Source organism: Ascaphus truei, chromosome 5, assembly GCF_040206685.1.
Source record: "Ascaphus truei isolate aAscTru1 chromosome 5, aAscTru1.hap1, whole genome shotgun sequence".
Classification (NCBI taxonomy): Eukaryota; Metazoa; Chordata; class Amphibia; order Anura; family Ascaphidae; genus Ascaphus; species Ascaphus truei.
In genome coordinates, this window is record NC_134487.1 from 92593500 (window position 1) to 92616380 (window position 22881).

At 39.8% G+C, this 22881-nt stretch overlaps 1 protein-coding gene across 3 annotated transcripts in view; it reads left to right on the top strand.

Moving 5' to 3' along the window:
- CAPS2 (calcyphosine 2) overlaps positions 1-11745 on the top strand; it is a 108005-nt gene extending 96260 nt beyond the window's left edge. For all 3 annotated transcript variants that reach the window (XM_075600225.1, XM_075600222.1, XM_075600223.1), the window contains one exon: positions 8862-11745. In XM_075600225.1, the coding sequence (XP_075456340.1) occupies positions 8862-9037 (176 nt within the window). In that variant the 3' untranslated portion in view covers positions 9038-11745. The remainder of the gene's footprint in view (positions 1-8861) is intronic.
- Positions 11746-22881: the final 11136 nt, after the last annotated feature.

Below are 22881 nucleotides of genomic sequence, written 5' to 3' on the forward strand. Positions count from 1 at the left end.
GACCCCGTCCAGGATGCTATGCTACACTGAGCTTTGATTATCCAAGCACCGTTAGGAGCTGAGTATATCCCTCACTCTGGTTCATATGCATGCCACTGCAGCATTTATCAGTTACTGTACTGGCATCTTAATATATATTTGTTATCAAGTGTATGACCAGTCTCCTGCATGTCATTGTACTGTAGGTTTGTGTTTGGGTCACTGAATCATTCTCTCGCTCCTTTCCCCTGTTCATGTGAACTACATCTGTAGTTCTATGCTATATAGGGGTTCATTACAGTGCTCTATATATGTGGTTAGACATGTTCAGTGTGATTGTTGTGTCATGATTCTGTTATCTGTGTTTCTTGACATTTTTCCTGGTGGGCTTTCACCACACATTCTTTTTACACAGTTTGGAGTTTAGGGCACTTGCCTTTATTGTAATTTCATATCATTTCCTCACTGTATGACCAGCCGGTCGTTAATCACTATGGGTACTTCTGTCCTCATAGTGGTGTTATAGATTGAGGTTCTGTTTATTTTTCTCCTTATTTTTGTGTTTTATGAGTTAGTCCCTTATTTATTTTTGTCCATTAATATTTTTTGAGTCCAGTAGTTGGGGTTTCAGTAAGTTGTCCTGTTTTTTTTCTTTATACATCGATTCAATAAATTTATTAATATTTTGCATTATAAGTCTGAGTGCTTTCTGTGAGGTTTCTTTTTCTTCTTTTGTGTTTACATACTTTATTCATTCCTCCAGCACCGCCAGCAGAGGTATTCTGTTATTCTCAGTTATACTCTGTTTTGGTTTAGATAGCATTTATATGTATTGGTTGTTTTGATGCGGTATTCATAATTGTGTGTCATATATATATATATATATATATATATATATATATATATATAATTATTTTTTTAAATTTTTACTAACAATTTAAAATGGGTTTTATTTTATATATCGAATTACTGATTTCTTCTTTTATTATGACTATTGAACCTGCTTCATTATTTGTATTTTTTTTTTGTAACTTAAATTTGTAATGTTTTTTAAAGAGAAGCAAAAACATACCGTACATCCATTGTTTCTTTTAACAACCATTGTAATACAAAAATAGCAATCAAACAGAAGGAAAACATAATACAAAGTATAAGGGAAGAAGGGAGTGGGAGGGGTGTCCTTTCCTCTGCCTAACGACTCCCTCTTGTGGTATCGTAAGCAGCAATAGTTTGTTTTATTTAATTTTACTTTATTCGGTTTCAGGTGGATGAGAACGCATCTGAAACTATCATAGCCAATTTGTGGTCATCTCCACCCCTGGGATTTCTGTCTGTGCTCGACCAAGACAGACAAACTTTTAGAAAATTGACGCCAGTGTCATTAACTAAACTTGTTATTTTTTCCATCAGGCACACAAACCAAATTCTGTTCCGAATCTTAGATAATCGATGGCATTTCTTTCTATTTCCATGATGCTGCTATCTCACATCTCATCGCTGTTGCAAAATGCATAACTAATTTATTCTCTACTTTGGCCAGGCCCGGTGTCGGTCTATTTAGTAAAATTAGCCACGGGTCCATTGGGATTGCGAGGTTAAAAATCCTCTGGAGCCAATGTCTAATTTTCTCCCATAAAGGGACGATCCGAGGGTAGGACCACATCATATGTAACAGATCAGCTGATTCTCCACATTGTCTCGGGCACAAATCAAGATAGTTTGAGTGGGGTGAGATACCATCTCATTAATGCTTTATATGCGTTCTCCTACAATGTTGTGCAGATTGAGCTCTTGGATGCCACCATGAAGATCTCATTTCAATCCTCATCTTCCAAAACCTCTCCCAGATCCGCCTCTCATTGTGTCATGTAGCTTAATTTTTGTGTGACTTCAGAGCTGGAACTGGTTACCTCTCTATATATTTGCGATGTGAGCCCACTAGTGTCTTTTTCTATGAGACAGAGCTTTTCAAACGTGATCAATGGGGGGTTGGGGTTGTGTTTATTGTAAAATGCTCTGATCTGGAGGTATCTAAAAAAAATCTGAAAGGGGGATGTTTTTATCCAATCTGATTTGTTCAAATGATTTGATGCCATTGTTTCCCTTCAGATCTCTAAGTCTAACAAAGTCTTTTTGTTTCCAAATTGAAAAGTCAGCGCTGATCAAGCCTGGAGCGAAATCCGGATTGTCCCACAGAGGAGACATCAGAGTTCTTGGTGGTCAGGGTGCTCTTAAATTTAGTGGCCTCCCAAATTGACAGTGAATTGATCATTGAGGATAGCAGAGATTTAGCAGACTTATATGCTATTTTTGGGTACCAAATCAGATTGTTTATTTCCAATAGGGAGCAAACATCTCTCTCCAATGCCACCCATCTTTTCAAGTCTGGGTCCACCTGCCATTGGGAAATTTGGCATAATTGTGCTGCTTTGTTGTAGGACAACAATCAAAGTACCGCCAGTCCCCCCTTCAAGGGTTGTTTCATTAGAATGTTTCCCTTCACTCTTGTTTTTTTACCTCCCCAGATAAACTTGGAGATTCCAGACTGAAGCGAAAGTATATCCTTCAGTCTCAGTGGCACTGGTAATGCCAGGAATAAATACAGGATATGTGGGAGTAAATTCATTTTAACACTATACATTTTTCCAATCCAGGAAATACGATAGGTTGACCAGATTCTAAGATCTTCTCTCAATGTATGTAATAGTTTGGGGTAATTTGCCTTGTAAAGAGACATAAAATCTTTTGTGATGCGTATACGTAGGTATTTGATGTCTTAGTGTTGCCAATTAAAATTAAAGTTAATCGCCATTAATTTCTCTATCTCCCTTTGGAAGATTTATGTTTAGAGCTTCTGATTTTGTTTGGTTAATCTTGAAGCCTGATAGTTTATTGAATTTCCCCAACAACTCGAACAGATTCGGTAAAGAGGCGAGGGGTCTAGATAAAGTCAGAAAGACATCTGCATATAGTGCAACTTTGTGTAGTTGTTGGTTGATGTCTATTCCGAAATGTCTGGGTTAAGATGTATCTGAGCAGCTAGTGGCTCCATACTATACATAAGGCAAACAGGAGAGGTGGCAGGAGGCACCACTGCCTCGTGCCACTTTTAATTTTGAAACGATCTGATGGGAAGCTCTGGTGTACTACCCTCGCAGCCGGACCAGAATACAGTGCTAGGATTGCCCTCAAAATTCTATCCCCAAAACTGAATGCTCCAAGTGTGGCTTTTCTGCGTCTATGCGTCTAGACTTGGCACCATAACCTGTATCTTTTTTGAATTGGCTAGCTCTAACAGATCAATGATTCATCGTGTGTGATCTGCTACTTGTCGATCCTTGATAAATCAGACTTGATCTTGGTGAATTAGTCTAGGCAGGGTATGACGTCATCTATTGGCCAGTAATTTAGTGTAAATTTTGATATTTTAATTTATTAGGGAGATTGGTCTATAACTCTTGCATTCGAGTGGGTCCTTCCCCTGCTTGTAAATCAAAGAGATGGACGCCTGGAGCATGTTTTCTGTGAATGAAGCTACCGCTAACACTGCATTAAACATCTGGAGAAGGCATGGGGCAAGGAGTTTGATACATTTCTTGTAGTATAGGTTGGAGAAGCCATCTGGACCCGGGGCCTTAGATGGCTTTAGGTGTTTGATTACCTGTGTTAGTTCTTCCATTGTGAACTCTTTCCCCATTACCTCCCTCACCAATCTGCTCAATCTTGGTATGTTTGAGCTCACCAGGAAATTTTTTAGAGCCCATTTTGTACTGTCACTATGTGCCACTTTCTCTCCGTTATAATGGTCCTCATAGAATCTTTAAAATTCTTCTACAATTAATTTTGGGTTGGCCGTGGTGATTCCTGATTTTAGTCTTAACGCCTGAATGTTATAATTTAGGTGTCTATTTCTCAGTTTATTCGCTAGCAGGGTATCTGGCTTGTTTTCTCTCTCGAAAAACTTCCTCTTTGGCCAATTCAGTGAGTTATCAGCCTGGGAGGTTAGAAGCAGGTTTAATTCAATTTTGATATCCTTTAGTTCTTTGAGGATATCTGGGTTTACCCCTTGTTTATGTTTAGAGGAGAGCTCCTTCAGTTTAGTCTGTAGGCTGACTATTTTTGAGTTCCTCTCCCTTTTTCTTCTGGCTGCTATATTGATCAGGGAACCTCTTAATGTAGCCTTGTGTGCTTCCCATAATGTGGTCTGAGATTCAATGCTTTCGTTATTTAAATAAAAAAATTGATCTATCTCCTTACTGATAGTGATTTATGGAACTTTTAAAATAGATTAATTAAGTTTCCAAAGCGCTCCAGGTCTGTCTAGGTTAATTTGGGCGTACCTTAGCTCTATTGGTGCATGATCTGACCATGAAATATCATGGATCCCAGTGTGAGAGATCTTCGGGACCTGACTGCTTGTTAAAAAGAAGTAATCGATTCTGCTGTAGCTAGAATGTGGGTGCGAAAAGGTGTAATCCCAATCTATTGGGTGGAGTTCCCTTCAGATGTCTACCAATTGGTTGTCACTCAACCCCTTGAGTAGTGTGGCTGAACTGTCCCTGCTGCTGTCTGTGTGTAGGCCCCATCTGTCTAATTTTGGGTTTAAGGCTATATTAAAAATCGCCTGCTAGGATTATAAATCCTTTAGTCGGTGTGTTAAAAAATTATGTGAAGAAAGAGGGGTCTTGGTCACAGGGGGCATATATGGTGGCTATTGTTGTTTGCTGACCATTAACCGAACCCACCAGTATCAAACCTTCCCTCTCTATCTTTCCTGGTCCACTATAAATGGGAACCTGTTATGAAGAAGTGTCGCTACTCCTCTCTTTTTGTCATTGGCAGTGGATAAGAAGCATTGTCTGTACTGTCTTTCCAGGTATTTGAGGTAGCTTTTATTACTAAAGTGTGTCTCTTGGCGCATGACTATATCCGCGTGTTTTCTCTTGTAATCGGCCAATGCTATACAGCGTTTACCGGGGCTGTTCAGGTCCTTCACATTATGGGAGATTACTGTCACTGCCATTTGAGTTTTTCCAACCAATTGCTTACAGGAATCAACTGAATACTTAGACCGCACAAGAAGCCCCCCATCCGGGGGCGCCGGCAGAGATGAAATGTGGGATTGAGACCTTTCTCTTTGAGACCGCAAGCAAGAGAAGGATTAAATATTTGGATAGGAAAGGGGAAGACAAAGGGGAACAAATTGGGAGAACCAGAAACGACAATGGACGGATCTGGTTCTCTTGCCCTTGGGGGATGGGTGGGGGGGGTTCTGCCCGCTGAAGCACCCACAAGAGTTGTCCAACAGTCCGAGGGATCTCTGATCCCCAAGGGACTTGAAAGTGGTCATGGATAGCCTCCAAGTCACACATCACAAGGCGCAGGCAAGCAGTCGAGGTTTGCCCCACCTCCGGCACTCTTATACATAATTAACTTTAACACATAATACAGCAATTTATAAATGACAGAGTAACATACATTTCAACATTAGTAAGTAATAATAACAATTATTATTATCTGTGCCCAGCCTTGTAACCAAAGACCCTCATAATAAGACTCTTAGGGTGTACCTGGGTCTAATTCACATAGTCCAGCAAGGTCAACGTCATTGTGGATAATATGCGTAATTCCCCTAGGGGCTAGGGAATCAACGATCCTGTTTGTCCCTTCTGGGATAAGTTCCGCCATTCCCCAGTACATGAAGATCAACTGTGCAAGTTCATAGCCCAAACACCTCTGCGACTAAACCTCCCTCACCTTAAATTTGGCTAAATCTAGTCGATCCCTTTCCCAGTCTAAGGCGCTCCTCTGGGGTGATCCTATGTGTGTATGTCTATGCATAGATTGTGAGCGTGTCTAATACCTGTAGCTGACCCAACTGGGCCCTCTAACTCCCCGGTCCCCAGGACTGAGCATTACCATTTAACCTACTTTAACACCCTTTAACATCCTTTAACAAACTTCCACATACTTTTACACATTTTAACATACTACTACCTACTTTAACATATATGAACATACACCTCCACTTCTTTTCCGTAACTACTAAATTAACTACAACCATGACCTAGTACCTTTCCCATCCTCATTAATAGCTCCTAGTCAGAGGATAAAACCCTAGTACTCATGACCAAAACTTAAATGACCTCCAGCCCCGACACCTGTTATATCATTGCAGGGTTGCGGTGACCCCACTGTGCGGATCTAGATCTCCTCCATATTACCATAGATGCTGTCCACAGAAACCCCGAGACGACATCCCCTGCCCGAGAGAATCCTGACCATATAGGCCATTCAGTCGAGGCTTCGCAAAGCTCCGTAACAACTTCCAGTAGTAACCCCTTCATTTATTTAATTATAGCCTTCTGACCATTTCGAGGAAGTGTTCTGCTGGCCCCCCTGGCTCCGCACAAAAACCTCAACCCACGTGTCCCCTTCACAATCATGGATCCGTTCGTGTTCGGCAGTAACCTAAAAGTCTTAGATGTGTCCCTCTTGCCCCTCCTTAGCTCTCTCTATTTCTTATACCCTATACTCACCCCTGTTGTAAGCTCACCGTCCCCAATCTTCCATGATACCTAGGATGCCTCTGCAGTGCGATCTCCGCCGCTCTCGTAAAAACTGGACTGTGGTGAACACACTCCCCTTGGACTTCATGTACTTTCTGACACACACACACACACATCCTCCAACCCTCCCGCTCCGGATATCACCGTCTCTGTGTCAACTGATTATGGGAATTCTCTGCCATGCTCATCTGCTGTCTTTAGGCTGGCAACATCCGTGTATCCTTGGGTGCACTCCTCTCGATCAGGGCCTCCACTTACCCCGGGATCCAAAATGGCCACTATTCGCATCTCCACTAGCTCCAGGAAAGGTAATGTCACTTTCAATTTTAAACTGTGTAAGAAAAAAAAAACAAAATGGAGCAATTCCCCTTTAAGGGGTTAATTGCTTAATTGCTTTCAATTAGCAGTCTTCTCCTTTCGTTCACGTGTTGGACTTCTCATCCCTCCAGTCTGGATCGGATGCGGACTCCTCTCCTGAAGCATGATTGGTGATATTTGATTTTATACCAAGTTTCTTTAGAAATGTATCCCCCACCTCCATGTGCCTCATTGTGAACGCTTTGCCATTTTTGATCACTGTTAGGCCAAAAGGGGAAAATCCAGCGGTAGTGGATCCCTTTATCTCTTAGGGTTTTGGTAACAGGGAATAGATTCCTTCTCCTTGCCAGTGTTGTAGGAGACAGATCTTGAAATACTTCCAGTTTGATCCCTTCAAACTCGTTCTTGTTCGTGGCCCTGGTGATTTGGCAGAGTGCATCTTTTATTCGATAATAATGAAAGCGCATGATTATATCCCTAGGGTGATCTCCTGGCTGTGGTCTGGACCAGAGAGCTCTGTGACAACGGTACAGTTGCAATTCTGCCTCTGATCTGTCATGCAGCAAGTGGGACAGCCATTTTGTGGCAAAGTCTTCAGGGTCTGTAATGGCTTTCGGGACCCCTCGCACCCTTATATTATTGACGCCTATCCCTATTTTCTGCATCTTCTTGTTTGTCCGTTAACTCTGCAACCAGGGAGGTGAGATGGGCAGTATTTCTCGTTTTTTTTGTAGGGCTCTGATAGTGGAATCTAAACATTTCTCAATGTTCTGAGTTCTGTCTCCTATGCTGTTGATGTCTTTTCTCAATTCAGCAAGCTCTTTATGGAAAAACAATTTAATTTCTCTGCAAAATTCTCTAAGGTCACTTATAGTCAGCTGGTACTTGTCCCCTTTTAGAGCTCCTGTCATTTAGTCGTTCTCCGTTGGATTCGTATCCCTCGCAATGGGTCGGAGGTCTAGAGCCTCCTGCTCACGCCATTTAGTTTTTATGAAAATAGTCGATTAAAACAGGGGAGATTTTCTTCGCTTCTGACCTGGTGGTCATCTTGGGGGGTTCCGCTGACTATTTCCCACTGTGTCCGTGAAGAGGAGGTGTTTTTAGTGTTGATTGTGCTTTTTAATAGTGCCGGTAGGACGGAACTTAGAAGCTAAGCCTCCATTCCCTCTGCTTTCGTGCATGCGTCATCCTGCTTCATCATTTTAGAGTCAAGTTAAGTTATTTTTCTTTTCTCCAGACTGCACATACACCATAAGGCAATGTATTATACATATGATATACCTTATTATTGACACGTATACCTCCCGAAACATACTTTTATACAATACAAGGAGAGATACATGTGAAAAAAAGAAATGTACCTGAGATACATAGGAACTATGCTAATGTTAATCATTTGAATATACTTTGCATATTCAAATTAACATATTTCCCAGGTATCTCAGGTGTGCTGCTTTTTTATTTGAATGTTTCTCTCCACATATTGTATAAAAGTGTGTTTTTGGAGGTATAGAAGACACTTGGTGCGCTAGTAAAATAAACCCTCCCTCTACAACCAATATTTCAGTGCCTGGATCGGAGTAACACCACATTTTATGTATGAGCTAACAAACTAAATCCCTGTGTTAACAATAACGGAGCACTGTGAATTGGTGTTGTCATGAGAAATACCTGTTTTGCAAATCATTAGCACTAACAGCCATTATAGTTAACAGAATGCTCTTTCTGACCTTAATACAGCACTGAACGCTGCGTTGGTGAGCTTTGAAGGTACCTGTTATCACTCATCGAGGTGTTTTTAAGTAAATAACTGACCCTGAAAATCTGGGGCTTAATTGGAACTGATTTGCATTTAGGTTGGATGCCTGTAACATATCTATGGCCCTTGTGAACTATGGCTGAAGAACACTGCCATTTATATGATGCTAAATCATGTATTGTTTATAAAACTAAACCTTTACAAGAAAGTTCCAGTTTTCTTTTTTTCTTCTTTAGGTATTTCATCAGAGGGGGAAATAAAATCTGCATTTTTGGAAACTTTGGAAAATGCCTGCAGAAATCCCAATGAAGTATCTTACTGTGAATTTGAAGACTATTATGAAGGATTAAGCACTGGCATTCTGGATGATGAAGATTTCATTAATATTTTAAGAAATTCCTGGGGAATATAAAACAGGAATGGACAATAAGGGCTACATATCAAGATTGTCGCTCATTTCCGCTGATGCAAAAATGTTAATCGGTTTACTGCATGCACTGCAGGAGTAGCTTTCCATTTGCAAATAGTTTAGATCTGATGATGGGTAGATTGTGGTAGCTGTGGTAATCCAGGTGCAAAGATGAGTGAGTACTTCAGGAGTAGGTGATACCTTTGTTACATGGACTAACAGAATATATTTTAATACAACCTTTAGTGGCTGATTTCTGAATGTTTGGAAGTGGCCAATTGAGCCGGTTGGGGCTGAAATTGGGACATTTTGGCCCAAAATAGCCTGATCGTCCACTTTGGCACATATACAGTAGAATCTGCACCTTACAGAGAAATGCTTTCTTAATCAATACACCTCAATAGAGATGTGTGAATCTGTTGGAGTTGTGTCTGCATCATTTTAATTTTTTTTTAGGTTTTCGCACATTTTTTGATGTTTGTGTTCGTGGGGGTGGGGCAGTTTGCATAACAATTTTAAATATCTCCAAGACCTGAAGAAGAGAGCATTGTTTATAAAAGCTTGTCTTTAATATGTGTTCTGTTAATTTTATTTAGACTAACTAAAAGATGTCACCTACTATTGAACTACTCTGTTTTGCACAATGGCAAGTAGGAAACTGAAATGGCATGAAAACTATTCTCATTACATTTTATTTTCATTCACAAACCATATGACCCTAATAATATTAACGCTTAATGTGTTTATTTTGAAAAAGATGGTCCCTTAAACTTTATATACTGTATTTCCTTGATTTTAAAACGCAGCTTTTCACATTTTAACATGTCTGAAATCAGGATGTGTCTTCGAATCGATGTATTAGAAAAACTGATATTTGTAACTGGTTCCTGTACTGGATCCTGATTGGCTGCGCTGCTGCAGCGTTCTGTTCCCCACGCTTTGGACGCACTTTCCCGTCTCACGTTTTCATTGGCTGAACCGCTGAGCTCCCACTCCTCACCCTGCTATCTCGTCCAATCCCTTGGCCGCTTTCTTTGCAGTGGCTGGCAGGTCGGGCCCGTGCTGTGTCGCGTTCTCCTAACCCCCCTGTGGACAGTCCATGCGTGCACCCCGGGCCCGGAATGGGAGAGGAGCCCAGCGTCCAGCAGGGCAGCAGAACAGCAAAGAGAGGCAGAACTCAGAGGTAAGTATACAAAGAATTATATTGTAACAAACACAAAATTACGACGTTTCGATCCCACAGAGGGAACTTCTTCCTGGGGTGTGCTACACATATACACACACACACACACACAGACACACAAAAAGAAGAGTTACCAAAAAGTATGAATACAAAAGGACAAAAGAAAATATAAAATAGGATATCTTAAAAACACAGGACCCCTAAATTACCTCTATTAGACCCACAGAGATTAACACATGCTCTGTTAGTCCGCGCTTATAGTGCCGCGACGTTGCCCGAAAACAAATGCATTGACGATGCTGCGTGTGCTTATAGTAAGCGCAACGGCAACAAAGCGACGTGGCGACGCAATTTTTTGAAGCCGGGAATATTTGATTTTTCAGGGGCTGTTGCCTCATGTGACCAATCAATGGCCTGGTTGCCCGCGACGCCGCCGCAAAGCAAAATACAACTTTTGCTAGTGGCGAAGGGTGATGTCACGCGTCGCCGTTGCGGGCACTATACGTGCGGCCTAACACGACACTTGGCACTTTATACTCAACTGAGGTTTCTCACACATGTTTTATTTTTTGAGTCTACCGTGTTAATATCTGTTGGTCTGATAGAGGCTCTTTGGAGGGTCCTGTGTTAAGATGTCCATTTTTTATATTTTCTTTTGTCCTTAATTAATTGAGTTCATATTTTTTGGTAACTCGAGTACTTTTGTTGGGACTCTTTTCTTTTTGTTATGTATTCTCCTATCCCTATAGCACCACCAGCAGCTGTATTCTCTTGCTTTATATAATTTTTTTTGTCTTCCATATATTATACGGATATATAGGTGACTGAAACATATGATACTTTATTTCAATAATCACATTTTAAAATGAGATTGCTTTTTAAACAAAACTTTTTATCTTTTTTGTGGGGACAAATTCTTGCCCATCTTTTTTATTATGTAGCATTATAGAGGTTTGTACTTTTTTTTAGGATTTTTGGAATTGCAAGAAGTCCACTTCTGTCACTGAAAGCAATAGTTTTGCCCTCTTATTTAAATATGCATTGTATGAATACATTTTTTTTTTGTCAAAAACATTTAGGGGCATTGAACCTACTGTATTAGTAGGAACGTTTGCTACATAGTAATCTCTCACAAGGTTGTTTATAGAAGTTACTGCCTTAAGTAATTTTAGCTTGTTATTTATTTTTTGACAAATTCTATTTTGCTTTTAAGTTGAATTATGTTATAGATTTTTAATATTGTCTTGTTTTCATCTAGGGAAAGCATATTTCCGATTGATGCATTTCTTGATTTCATTCTGTTACGCGATGCTGTGCGAGAGTTTGTGTAACTGTTGTGTTGTGTAATAAAGCACATTACTGTTTTCAGTAGTCAATCTGTTTTAATGTATATACTATAATACATTTAATGTATGTACTATAATAAATAAATGTAGAAAACATTGAATATCTAAATGTTGTAATAAATTTGAATTGTTTTTGGATATGTGTGATCAATACATTTCTTAAATAAAGGGTTTGGAAATTCCTGTACTGCTTGAAAATGCTTTTATATACAAACATTTAGTACCATACAGTTCTCTTTTTCAGGCGTCTTTATGATCTTAGAATTTGCATCATAATTTGTGCATAAACCATGTAGCTTGTAGTAATTTCTCATTACATATGACCTTTGTTCACTGTGAAGCAAAATAAATATGTTTTACAGTAAAATATAATGTAGCGCACTGACATTGTTAATATATTTTGTTTGCAATACACCAGTTCAATTTTCTCTAATGAGAAAGATGTGTATGTTAGAAATAACCCTCACTTTCACATCCTATTAAGGTCTTCCCATACCTGCGACAAAAGTTAGATTAAAAAAAATTATCATGATCATGTAGGATGGGGAAAAGGTCGCAATAATAATAATAATAAAGGAGAAGGAGTGGCTCAGTGAGTAAAGACACTGACTGGCACTGAGTTTGAAGCAGGGAACCTGGTTCAATTCCTGCTGTCGGCTCCTTGTGAACTTGGTCTAGTCACTTTATCTCCCTGTGCCTCAGGCACCAAAAAAACATAGATTGTAAGCTCCAAGGGGCAGGGACATGTGGCGAGACAAAATGTCAGTGTAAAGCACTATGAAAAACTAGCAGCGCTATATAACAACATGCTATTATTATTATAAAGCTTGTAGATGTGATAAAGGTTTATAAAACAAGCATTAGGGGGCACCACTTTAATCATCAAGTAGAAAAGGGTGAAATTCAATGAAGAAAATGTTTCTCTGTGCTGCTCGTTTGCAGGAGTACTACAAATACTTACTAGAGAGATCTCAAAAAACAAAACGCAAACAGCGCACTAGGGATCAGTATCAAATAAATTGTATTGAACATATGAAAGATAGTCAGAATCATATAAAACAATGCATGTAACAACTAACAGTGAATAAAAACACACGTAGCCAGCAGGTCGCACAGGTAACTTACTGTAGGGATGATGGCCGATGAGATGAGTGGGTGTTAATCTCCACAATCGATCAGATGTAAGACTCTTCCGAAATATACCTGGCTTCCGGATGCTGCAGCTGGAAGGCGAGTTGCGTAACCTCATGTGACCTCTACGTGTTTCGCACAGAGGTGCTTCATTGGGGTCACATTCAGAGGTTACAGATTCACAATCTAAGTCGACCATAGATAAGGCATCTCAGCTGATTGCCACAATGAATAACCATACATTCATACAATTAAAAAAATTAACACACACAATGCAACCATGTGTGCATTCCCATAGGTGAAATGTCACCATAGTACACAAATAATGTGATATAAAGTGATAGATCGGTTTGCTGTATTAATTAGTGTTTTATTAAATCCTTTATAAGAAAAAAAACAGTGCTAATACTAATATTCAAAATAATGAATAAGTGAATGCAATAATATACAAACGTGTAAAATATTAAATAATACCGCTTAAATAGTGATCATGTTTCATTAAATAAACATATTGGCATCACCCACCATTTTGCAACAGTGTCTACTTCACATACACATTTATATAATAAAATCATCATAAAGAAAATAACATTAAAAGGCATAATTTTAAATTCTTAAAAATAAACAAAAAAAAAACTTGTCAATTTAATATGGTCATTAAAACCTCCTGGAGATCTAGTTTATAACGTGTATATCCAGTATTGTCTTCTTTTTTAGGAAGCAGATATCTCTATTGCCCTATCTTTTATAAAATTATATTTATTCAATGCCCATACATTTGAATTTATTAGAATCAGTGACGTACAGCTTGAAAGGGACTCATTAAATGTGTGAGACGTTTAGTCTTCGCAATGAGTTTGGAAATATTGTTTATGCTTCTCATATGTTCCAAAATACCATTTTAAATTTCCCTTTGTTTTCCCAATATATTGTGGTTCACATTTGCATTGTATCATACACATTCCGAATGTGGTAAAGCAGTAAAAAAAATATAAGGTAACACGTTTTATTATCTGTGATGTGAGAAATCGCATATTTGTTAGTCAACATATGATTATACACTTTACTTTTATTGTATTTAAAGTTGCACACTAATCCCAAATCGGGCCCTCAAATTCAGAGGCAAGGTGTGAATAGTTGTTAACTGACTTGGGGCCAATATACCCTTAAGATTCTGGGCTTTTTTGAAACAATTCCTGGTTTGAATGGTAAAATGGGGTTTAAGCGCAGAACATTCTAATGCCAATAGCTTTATATTGATATCAATTGAATTTATAATTATGGCACAATTCTTTTTTATTAGATTAAAATTATTATTTACAAGTTTGTGGTACCACCAAGGGTACCTGTTTTTCACCCTCCTTCGTCAATCTATGTATGGGTTGGTGGGAGTTTACTAATGTTGACAGTGTACTTCCTCCACAGCTCAAGATGTGGAGGAGATGCATCAATAGCATCCCTATCTGGGATATTGATGAGGGATCATTTTTGCAATTTGTATCTACACTCAATGACAATGTCTATAATAAAATTTAGTGGTGATAATCGTACCACTAAAAACCACTTTTTAGACCTGGAGATCTATATTGACAACAATTATGTTTGTAGAAAAACTCACTTTAAAGAAACTATTCAGACAACAAAGGCCTAATCCCACTTAAAATGTATATTGTAATTGCAATAGACTAAACATTCTAGGTCATGTAACACATTTGTTTACAATTTCATGGTTGTTTTATAATATAGGTTGTGTTTGATAGCTTTGTAAATTTAAATTTAAACGGTGAACTGTGAAAACCACAGTAATAAGTATCTGAGAAAATATGTATTTTATACATGCTGTTGTCATTAGTTAGGGCTCATAAAGAACTGGGGAAAGGAGCATCAGCTCCACGTGTATGATGAACATGGTGAGATATATTTGTATTACTATTATCATCATCATCATTTAATTATACAATAAAGTTACATGTGTATAAACAATTTTTTAGAAATATCACAATTTAAGAAGCCTGGCAATTTCTTTTACATCAGTTTGTCAAAAACAGAAAATGAATTGGTGACCTCGCAATAAAAAAATGTGATCCCCGTGACGATAATGAGTTCTCTGTGTAGTGTGCTGCAAATACGGCATATACTGTAAAAGGTTAATTTAAGTCCTAAAATAAATATTTTTCTTTGGGAAGTCAACAGGAATTAAAATGACATTTTAAAAGTGCCTATTCTTTCTCTGGCTCATAGAGGTTATCAGAAGTCGAATCTGGCTAATATTAATGAGCCAACTTGTGAGGACTTCAAACATGGATGCCTCCTAACCGTTGCCTCGAACATATTCACAATAAAATAATAAAAGTACGAATAAAGATTTGTGACCTGTTAAATTATGCGGATTAAACAGTATCAAACATGTCACAATTTGGAGGGTTTAAAGGTCAGCTATTTGTTTGCCCTTCAAATTAGGATTAGTCCTGGTAAGATTTTTATACATCTGGCGAACTCACCCGAATGCAATTATGTGGGTCACATTGATCTAGGAGGTTCAGAAAGAAAGTTATGGGTTATTTTTTATACTCTGAGATATTTTGAGTTTAAAGTAGCAATCTAGGTTCCATTTAACAAAATAAAAATGTATTACAGTATAGAATCAGGGGGTCTCTGAAGCTGAACCATGTGGATTTCAGCTCTTGCTACCCGAGATGCTTACCTCCATAGGGGATGCCAGTATCCCAGGCAATTTTAAAGGTCCTGGCAATGCGGGCCAATTGAAAGCCAAAACAGATGATGTCACAGCTACCTATTGGCCCGCGTAACACGGGACATTTAAATGCCGCCATTATGTTAGGCACACAAGTTCCCTGCCCTGCAGAGATACCGGCAACTCTACGGATGTAAGTATCTCTGGGAGCAGGGGGTTCCCGTAGCTGAAATGAACACCATTCAGCTCCATAGGCCCCTTGCTTCAATCCTGTAATAAAAAAAAATTAAACCTGGATTGCTGCTTTAAAACTAATTTTGTTGTTATAAATGTCACTGGAGATAGATTAGTGGAAGTTAAGGACACACCCACAAATGGTGGGGCTTAACTTTGTCAGAGCTGTACTAGAAATATGATCATACAGTTTGCTGGCTTTAGGTTTATGTTTCATAGGGTAACAGCTGTTTTGATACTTTCTCAAGGTGCAGTTTAGATTAATACTAATGACTTACCAAAGTCATAGTTATTATTAGCAAGACAGCTTAAGTACTTTAAGCATTTTCCTTTTAAACAGAATGAACTTTATTTAAATTGAATTATATTATCATTGACAATGTCAATAATGTAGGACATTTGTAATGCAAAACAGTGGGTGATTAGATCCCAATGTCATGCCTTTTTGTTTTCAAGACTAATAAATTTAAATGAATGAATACAATAAATTCCCTAACCCCAGAAGGGACAATCACGAAACAAGCACAATGTTCACACTAACATTATTTTATATTGGAGATAAAACTGTAACACAAAGTTGGCAACCGGTGCTTTAAATGAATGTAAAAACAATAATCTTTAGGTATTAAAACGGTCTTCTAATTTTATAAGGCATAAAGCATATGGCTACAATTAAAAATAACTTCTGTAGAAAATCCATACATTCTGTAAATGTGAGTCATACCGTATGTAACTACTCGAGATCTGGAATGTAAAACCATTCTATTTTGTATTTTTAATCCATTCAATTGCCATATGTACACCTTACAGTATATACTGTCACACTTATAAAAATGACTATGCTTATTATGATAAAATCTAGTCAAACAGATGTAGCCAATGTTATTGAACCTCTTATAGAGCGGTATGGCACTAATACAAGAAATTTGTCATGCACAAGCATATGATTTTGCAACTCGCTGCCTTATTGTTTAGAATTGCAAATTGCATAATAACGCATTAAAACTAGCACAAACTGTAATCATTTATAGCGTGAAAATGGGTGCAATAACGATTGCTACATCTGTATTCAATGCCTCTAATGCAGACCTGTCAAACACTGCATGCTTTGCTGTTCAGCCTAGACGTTGGCTGGAAGGGAGGGAGTTGTTTGACCAGGAGGGAGGAATGAGCAGGAGAGAGGTGATGGACAGAGCGATGTGAGGGGGATAGAGAGAGAAAAAGAGGTGATGGCAGAGAGAGAGCAGTTAGGGGAGAGCGGTGAGGGTGGGGGGGATGAGGTGGGATGAGAGAGGTCAGGGGAGAGAGGTTGGGGATTTATAGAGTGAGGGATCAAAGGGAGAGAGAGTGGGTTATAGTGACTGAGTCAGCTAGGCCATAGACTTTTTTTTCTTCCTTACGCTTCTATCTAATGGCAAACATTGCAACCTTACACCCTGCAAACACTTATTCAATTTTTATTTACACTGTTACGCTCTTTAGAAGGGGATACTGAACTGAACCCCAGCCCTCCCTTCTCAACTCTGTCTCATACCCCAGAAAATGCCCCTTTCAATTCCAAAATATGCAAAGGCTGCAGCCCAAACTGGACTATCTAAGGACATGATGCCTTTTACATAAGCCTAAAGCCATAATTCTCACCGAAACATGGCTAACGCCTAAAACCATTGATGCAACTATCTCCATTCAGGGATACTTCATTTCTAGGAAAAACAGGTCAAAGAGAGGAGGAGGGGTGTTACTTTATATTGAAGACTCCTTACAATTTAAGCTGCTAAATTATCCCCAAACCCACGCTCTTTAGAAATCCTAGTTGATGAAATGTAATTCCCCTTCACTTAACTGATTCTTATTGCTAGCATCTACCGCCTCCCTGAAGCCCAACTACAATCCCTGGCTGATATCACTAGCTTTCTTGGCACAATTTCCTCTCTGAATGGGAAGTGTGAGTTGTTAGTTCTTGGAGATTTCAACCTCAATTGGCTTGACCCTAAAAACATCAAACTCTTGACACAACTCAAACCACTAAACCTAACCCAACTAATTTCCCAACCCACACAGACAAACCTGAAATCTCAAAAACATTCCTTGCTAGACTGGATTCTATCCTGTTGTACCAACAGAATCCAATCCTCAGTATCCTACCTGACATTTTAAGTGACGATGAAATAGGGTGCTGTGTAAGGAAAATCAGACCACCCAAATCCAACCCTAAAGTTAAACTCACTAGAACATTTAGAAACTTTAACACACAACAGTTTCTGGCTGGTCTTACCAACTGCCCTTGGTACAAAATCATCTTGATACCCAACCCAATTCTGAGCCTGGTTATTTCAAAACAGAGCTATTTAAACTCACTGATACCCATGCTCTGCTACACAGAATAAAATTATGGGGGCCCACCTTCTGTGGGTTACAACCGACCTTATTGCGCTTTACCATTTTAGGGATGCCTTGTGGAAAAGTTACAAAGTAACTGGCACTACCAAAGTGTCTTAATAAATACAGATGCCTGCAGAATACATGCACAAGGCAAACAAGGTCATCAACAATATATTCCAGCCTTCTAGCCATCAACAACCATCAAATATAAAAAAGGATGATATTATGACATCCCACTGACATTGCAAACACATTCAATGAATACTGGACTTTGTGGGGTGCGCTACTTTCCTACTATCAAAGCGCAACACGAACTACAAGCATGTAACTCAATCTAGTAGAACCTGTATAGCCCCACCCCCTTTCAACAGTGTTTACAAATTTCAATTTGTCCACGTATCTGAAGAGGAGATTACACAAGCGCTAGTCAAATTAAAACTAAGCAGCCAATGTGGACCTAACCTAATTCAAAGTTCCTACGACTCAGTGCCCCAGCCATTCCCGTACCGCTTGCCTCCCTAATCAAATCTATTTTGTCTACAGGCCACATCCCAAAGACCTGGAGAACTGCCAGAATTGTCCCAATCTTCAAAAGTGGAGACAAAAACACTGTTTACTAAAGGCCAATCTCTCTTTTTCTAATACTAACAAAAGTCATGCAACAATGTGTCCACTACCAATTAAGCGATTACTATACAAAGACAAATTTCCTTACCCAGCACCAATCTGGCTTTCGTCCCAAACACTCCACAGTAACTACCCTCCTAATAGTTTGCAATAAGATCCAGTAGGGAATGGAACTGGCATAACTTACTGGTGCAATATTCATTGATTTTGCAAAGGCTTTTGATCATGTTATCTTGTTAAACAAGCTCCCGTGCTCTGGAATAGGGGAACATGCTTTAAACTGGTTTCACTCCTACCTATCGGGTAGATCCTAATACGTGTCTATCTCGGGCTCGAATTCCCACCCCTTAAATGTCACTTGTGGTGTCCCACAAGGCTCTGTTCTGGGACCCCTACTCTTTTCAGTCTTCATTAATGATCTAGTGATTGTAAGGGAGCTTCAATGCACATATTTGTGGATAACATAATCTTATATGCACACAGCCCGAGCCTCTCTGACCTTTGACATGTACTTCAATCTGATTTTTCAAGACTTGAAAACTAGATTTCCCAAAACAAACAGTTTTAAAACACTGAAAAAATTGTTTTGGGATTAAGGCTAAATTTCTAAAGCTAACAACGACACAGCTACAGATCAGAAACAACTAACTGTGAGGATCACGGACGCACGCCTACCCCGTGCTTACTCCTGCGCAGCTCCACGCACACGTGGGGCACCTTCAGTCCGTACTCCTCTCCTGACACGCACAGTGCGCATGCACGCAGCGGTGACATCATCTGACGCCGGGGACTTGGGCTCCATCTCCGGGTCGCGCCGCACGCTCCCAGTGCGCAGCGCGCGCACTTGACTCAGGTGCCATGCCCCCAAGCTCCATGGCAACAACATTCATCAGCTGATACAAGCAGCTTCACCTGCTCATTGGTTCCAGCCTACCACAGGCTTCCGCGGAGGCCGCGCCTCCGCTCCAGCCCCCATGGGGATTGGCTAATCAAGCATATATATGCTCAGCTGTGCCATAGGCACTTTGGCTGAGCATAGATTGTATTACTCTGTGTTTGCCTCTGCTGATCCTGCCTTGTCCCTGTCCTGTTGCTTTGCTTCCTAGATTTACCCCTTGTGTACCGACCCGGCTTGCCTTTGACCATCCGCTTATCTCAACTACTGAACTCGGCTGCCTTTTACTCTCTGCTCTTCTCATAGCCTGACCACGGCTTTGCATGTCGACGATCCTCCTCTCTCCAACCCTGACCTTGGCTATGGTACCCTCTACACTCCGGACCTCTCCTACTCCTCTGACCTCGGCAAGTATTACGACTACCATGACCTCTCCGCCCCAGACCCGGCTACCAAGACTATCCTACACTCCGGACGTGGCCCCCGTGCCTGGGCCCTGTGTTTATTGTTTTTCCCATCTCAGTATCGGGGTCTCGTCTAGTTTGTGGTGAGAACAGCGTGATACTAACACCATTCTAGCCCGTCACTACTTTTAAATATCTGGGCATATGGTTTGACTCCCATTTAACATTTAGGTTACATATTGATACACTGACACCCAAAGCCTATTCCAAACTGGGTGTACTTTATAGGAACAAATCTTCCCTACACTAGATGGTCAGAAAGCACATTGCACAGCAGATGCTAATGCCAATTATAGACTATGGGGACATAGTATATGGTACAGCATCCCAAACTCACCTTAGCAAACTAAACCCCCTCTACAACTCAATATTCCGCTTTTTCCTCCAATGTAACTACTGTACAACACACTACTGTATCACTGCAAAATGCTCAAAGAACGAGATTGGCTATCACTTGAGTCTAGGAGCAATGTAAACTTTTCCAGTCTTGCCTTGAACTACTTTCTGGGCAAGCTACCCGCCTATCTGAACATGCTCCTCACCCCTACAAAACGCAGCCCTTATCACCTGAAGTTTGACTCTAAAAGACTGTTCATGATCCCAAGGTTAAACAAAGAATCAAGTCAGGAAACCTTCTCTTACCATGCACCCCACAACTGGAACCATCTGAGATTCTCAAAGCTGCCACTAGTCTAAGTTCTTTCAAGACTTCAGCTGTCTCACATTTTATTCTGGTCTGTAACTTTTAAATACACCTATGTAGCCCTTGGACCCCCACCCTAAGTGAGATTAGGTCTGCTACTCCATATTAGTGGTGCTGTGGTGCGTACCTGTGAGGTAAAAGGAGGGCTGAGTTGCTCTGCGATGGTGTGGGGAGAATCAGGACAGGCTTTTAGGGTTCTTCTATCATGGCCAGCGCCTCCAGCCAGCATGGATCCTGTGTTTGCAGGATGGTCCATACTGACACTATGTTCTGATCCAGTCAGTAACCACAATGGATTATGGTGCAACTGGTTCTTTATTCAGTACAGCAGAAGTCAGACAGACTACACAACCCTCCTTTAGGGATAAGGCCTTGCAAGCCCCACCCAGATTGTTATCCCTGGTAGTGCTCAGGATAACACACTCCCACATTCCCACATTCCCACTCCTCAGGGGGAGGGGAGACAGACTACTCACTTCTGGAATGTGTCAGAATAAACCCAGAGGGTGGGCTTGTAACCCCGCCCCATTACAGGGCAGGTCTGGATACTGATAGGTCATCACATACAGCATGTGACCCAATCCGTATCCTTCCCTCAGGCTGACACTTTCTGGCTGTTGCTAAGCATGCACTTAGATACAGCAAATGCATCTAAGTCTGTGCTTATAGTGCCGGCGACCGTCGCACCAAAACAAATGCATTGTCGCCGTTGTCGGCGCTTATAGTGCACGCAACGGTGACAAAGCGACGGAGCAACAGTGCTTCCAAAAATCTGGTAGTCACTGATATTTGATTTTTTCGGCGATGCCTCCCCTTGCAGCCAATCAGGAGCTTCTCCATCCCTCTGCCTTTCCCCTTTATGACGTCTCCTAAATTTGAAATGCAACTTTCGCAATGGCTAAGTCTTCGGTCGCTTCGCCGTCACTATAAGCGCGGCCTAAGGCTGCAAAAGCACACAAGGACTTTCTGAAGGAAATAACCCATCCTCTGCCTGCAACCAACAGGGCTTATACTGGTAGGGCCCAGGAAAATAAGTAGCGGTCGGGAGGCTATGCTACACCTATAAAATATATTAACTTTAACTGTTCATTAAATGTCTTTAAATATAATGTATAACCCTGTTCATTTAATGTATCCTTGTATTGTTAATCTACTGTACTGTAACTGTGCCCATGACATACTTGAAAACGAGAGGTAAGTATCAATGTAATTTTTTTAATAAATAAATCTCTGATTTAGCCGAAGTCTTGCAGTCGCATTCAAAAATTTGCCCCAACCTATTCTGAGTTTGACGAGCCTGCTCTAATGTGAAGGTATCTGATAGCTCAATTTAATTTAATTTTAGACCAGCCTAAAATCCAATAGTATTGTGTTAATATCATACACTATTTATAGAATATACAATATTTATTCAACTTTCTTGTACAAGACACTTTATGAATATTAATACCCATGCAAAAAAAAAAAAAAAAAAACCTCTAAAGTAGTTGACTTGATATCTAATTTCAAACTGATGAATTTGATAATATTTTTTTTTATTTATAAAGAACTTCAGTTGGACTTCTGAAATTACATATGTATATAAGCAATTAATTTTTTTAGTGCATTTATACTGCACTTTGATTTTGACAATTGACAAACCATGTTTTGACACTGATTAGCTTTCTTGGAATGCTGGTACTTCTAAATAGTGCAGCATGATATAAAGCAAATGTAATAAATATTTTCCTTAAAAATGGAAATTACTTTTGCATTGAACAGTTTTTTTTAGAACGTGTCACTTTTAGAAACAGAAGTAGCTATTTTTATAGAGGTCATTTGTTGGCAATGTTTAGAGATAAAAGAATAGATTGGTAGGAGACATGTGTAGAGCTATAACCAGAGAGACATATTTAAGGGAAAATAAACATAGGCTTTTATTTAGCCCGCACCTTTAAACACTACAGCTTCACATCAGCATGTAAAAACAAACAAATAAAACAGGACTATCTCTTTGTAAGGGCTAACTCACATTTCCCAGTCCCCATCTACAGGGTTGGGAGGCTAAGCCTCTTACCAGCCCCTGACCCCAAAATCCAAAGAGGTACCTTTAAGCAGGGGGCTCTTTAAGTCATACCAGGTCTGGGTTGGTGTCCGTGAGGAGCACCCTCTGCCGATTTTCAGGGTCCGCTGCACCATGGAATAGAG